Raw genomic sequence first — 3,043 nt, forward strand, 5'->3', positions numbered from 1 at the left:
CATGCATCAAAGTTCGTATGACTAACGCGTGACTAATCCATTTAGTTAAGCAATATTATATTTCGTGAGATTTCTGGCTCTTAATTGCTTCCAAGTTCCAAGTTCCAACCACTTGATGAGTTGAACCCTTTACAGCTGAAACAGGCAAGCAGTACACTCTCCCAACAAATAATCAACCTGCCCAGACCAGAGCTGAACTAAACAAAACGCACGCTGCAAACGAAGATTTTTTTTTTTTCATTACGGAGGCTCATACCCTACAGAGAGGATGAGAGCGCCTCCGGGGTTGACGCCGGAACTAAGAACCCGGATCGCAAATGAGTTTAGGTTCTCCATTTCTCTCTCTATCTCTCTTGCCGCCATACGATGCGAATGATTCATCTTGTGTAGCTGCCTTCCTCCTGCTCGCCGAAGCAGTACATCTCCTGCAGCGACGCCGATCCGTCGCAGCTCGGCGCGCTGTAGCACCCGGAGCTCTGCGTCGACAGCGACTCGGGGTCCATCTGCCACCGCTGCAGGAGAGGGCTGCCCGCCGTCTGCGCGCCGGCCGCCGCCATCGTCTGGGCCACCTGCGTCTTCGCCTGCAGCACCTGCATCTGCAAGCTCGCCACCTGCACATGCGTTCGGGGTTTCAGCGGCGGCGTCACGCGCGAGATCAGCAAATCTCATGCATGCACAAGCATGAGTGCATGCGCGCGCCCGCGGCAAGAACGCGCGCGCGCGTGCGTAGAGGTACGTACCTGCTGCTGCAGAGCGAAGATGTGGGCGACGCAGCCGTAGATGGGGTCGCGCAGCCTGGCTTGCGCCTCGTAGGTGACGGTGGCCGCCGCCTCGCTCCGGTCGCCGGGGGCCACCTGCTGCAGCAGCTTGGCCGCGTTGCTGGCGCCGAATACCTTGTGGATGGCTGCGAACTGCGCCGCCCCGTCCTCCGCGCAGAAGTGGGGCGCGAACACGCACTCCACCGCGCACTTGCGCCGCAGGAACTTGCACGCCCCGCACGGCGAGCCCGGCGCGCCGCCATCGCCGGAGGACGCCATGCCTGTCGCCGTCGCCTTCAGCGCCTGATCGCTCGCTCCCGCACGTCGTCTCTCCTCCTCCTACAAGCTCAGCCCCAGAGGCGATTATATTGCAACTTGCCAGCCGGACGAGGGTAGCTAACTCGAGTTTTATAGGAGGAGGACACGACAAGGGCTGCAAGGCCGCGAGGGGACAAGGCTAGAGGGAAATGCGCACGATGTAGAGGAGCGCGAGGGACTTGTGAGTACTCATTCGAGGGCACGCAAATACTTGTATATATACAAATTTCAGGGAAGAAAATTAAAGCATCGTCTTGCGTATCAACCTCTCCAACATATATTGCTGATTCGCACAAGTTATGCCCCATGCATTTCATGAGAGGGATGGGCGCATGCTGGCAATTCATGCGAACTGGTTACACATGAACTACCAGTGCAGCTAACACAGTGACACTGACATCAGTGTCGGAGCTTAGATCGAAATTTATAGAGACGGATGAAGCTAAATATGTTTCAACTAGAATATAAGACCGAATTAATGAAATATGAGAGATTAGATTAAAAAAAAGTGTTAGGTCAAGAGAGGCCACGGCTCACCTAGCCACAACAATGCTTCGCAAGTGATTGACACGTTGGTCTTCCTGAAGTTCACATTGACTCTGTCGGTGAAAAACTGCCAAATGTCAATGCCCCAAACTTATCATCCGTACACGTAGCATCACATCTTGAAGGCTCACATGATTTATAACTTATCACTCGTGCATGTGAGCTTGTCGCGGATTAGGGCGAAATTTTCAACAAGATGTACACGAGAGAAGGAAAAATTAGGCCTTTGCATTAATTAAATAATTTCTGGAATGGAGAAGGTGGCGTGTGATGAGTTCGACGGAAGTGGTTCAGGCGGTCGCGCTGGGGCGGCGGAGAAAAGGGCGGCCACTGCAACTTTTGCCCGCCGAACGCCGCGAGCTTTTGCGACGAGTTTGGGCCGCCTCATACGTGGGCTCTGCCTTTTATTTTCCTGTCTGGCTTGTCCGCTTGCCCAGTTTGTTTATTGCTTCACCTTTCGTTTTCGTTTGGTACACCGATGCTTCGTTTCTTGCGCTGAATTCCGGGGTCTACGCTTACCTGTATGTCACATCGCACGGTCGACCGACCTGGACACGAGCTAAAGCTACATATATCGCCATCAATTATGCCTCCGTTGAAGACAACAAATTGGAGGTTACAGTTTAATTTGGTAACAGTAGCTAGTACTTGTGCACTTTGCAGTGTTAAAATCGACATGGACGTACGGACGTACGGACGGATGCTTCTGCATCTCCAGGCTACCTCTGGATGGATGTAATCCTCACCTGTTTGGAACGCACGAAGTTCAGATGAATTTCATCCAAAATTCACGCAGAAGCAGTTTAGTTCTCGTGAGAACAATCACCGCGTCTGTTCCTTCTCAACTCAAGGTCGAGTACTCGAGGGCATGATGATGACTCATGATTAAGGACACTAATTAGATTGTCCTTGATTATTCGAAACGATTGGGGGGTTGTTGCAATGCCCACCTCAAGTGCGCCAGCTCTGCAAACACAGCTGCCGCCTCGCGATGAACAAGTCGTCCATGCAGCCGGGATAGAAATAGTTGCGCACGTAACCAGACTAGTTTATGCTATGATGCGGGCGTCTCTCCGACTCTCCGTGCAACCAAAACGCCTACTTTATCATCAAGGGGTGATTAGGATAATGTGCGCGCCAAAGCACCTTGTCTGCTTGCCCCAGTTCATTTTCTTCTGTTAGTGCAAGTTTGGGCCGGTGATGTATATGCATTATGCAAAGCGGATGCGTACGTGTCCATGCATGTCCACGATAAGAACACGGGAGACAGCTAATGAGAGTCTAGGCTGTAGTGAACACGAAAATTCCAAAACTAACCCTGTACCCTAGATTACCAGGATCGTTAATTTATGTTGAGATTTATGATAGAGAGACAGGTGAAAAAAAGTATAGAATAGATAAAAAAATTAATAGATGGGTGA

General features: G+C 51.6%; 1 protein-coding gene across 1 annotated transcript; it reads right to left on the minus strand.

Annotated features, from left to right (window-relative positions):
• Nucleotides 1-1,293, minus strand: LOC133914512 (LOB domain-containing protein 16-like). Its single transcript, XM_062357611.1, has 2 exons — nucleotides 741-1,293; nucleotides 1-611 (listed from the first exon to the last, which is right to left on the minus strand). The coding sequence occupies exons 1-2, from the start codon at nucleotides 1,035-1,037 to the stop codon at nucleotides 378-380; spliced, it is 531 nt and encodes a 176-aa protein (XP_062213595.1). The 5' UTR covers nucleotides 1,038-1,293; the 3' UTR covers nucleotides 1-377.
• Between the last annotated feature and the right edge of the window lie 1,750 nt (nucleotides 1,294-3,043).

Source organism: Phragmites australis, chromosome 4 (assembly GCF_958298935.1).
Source record: "Phragmites australis chromosome 4, lpPhrAust1.1, whole genome shotgun sequence".
NCBI classification, from domain to species: domain Eukaryota; kingdom Viridiplantae; phylum Streptophyta; class Magnoliopsida; order Poales; family Poaceae; genus Phragmites; species Phragmites australis.

What these genes read in the sequence shown, in the direction of transcription:
- LOC133914512 (XM_062357611.1), bottom strand. Translation starts at nt 1,037, where the DNA reads ATGGCGTCCTCCGGCGATGGCGGCGCGCCGGGCTCGCCGTGCGGGGCG. An exon ending in TCTTCGCTCTGCAGCAGCAG is followed by an intron (nt 612 to 740) that starts GTACGTACCTCT and finishes ACGCATGTGCAG; the next exon opens with GTGGCGAGCTTGCAGATGCA.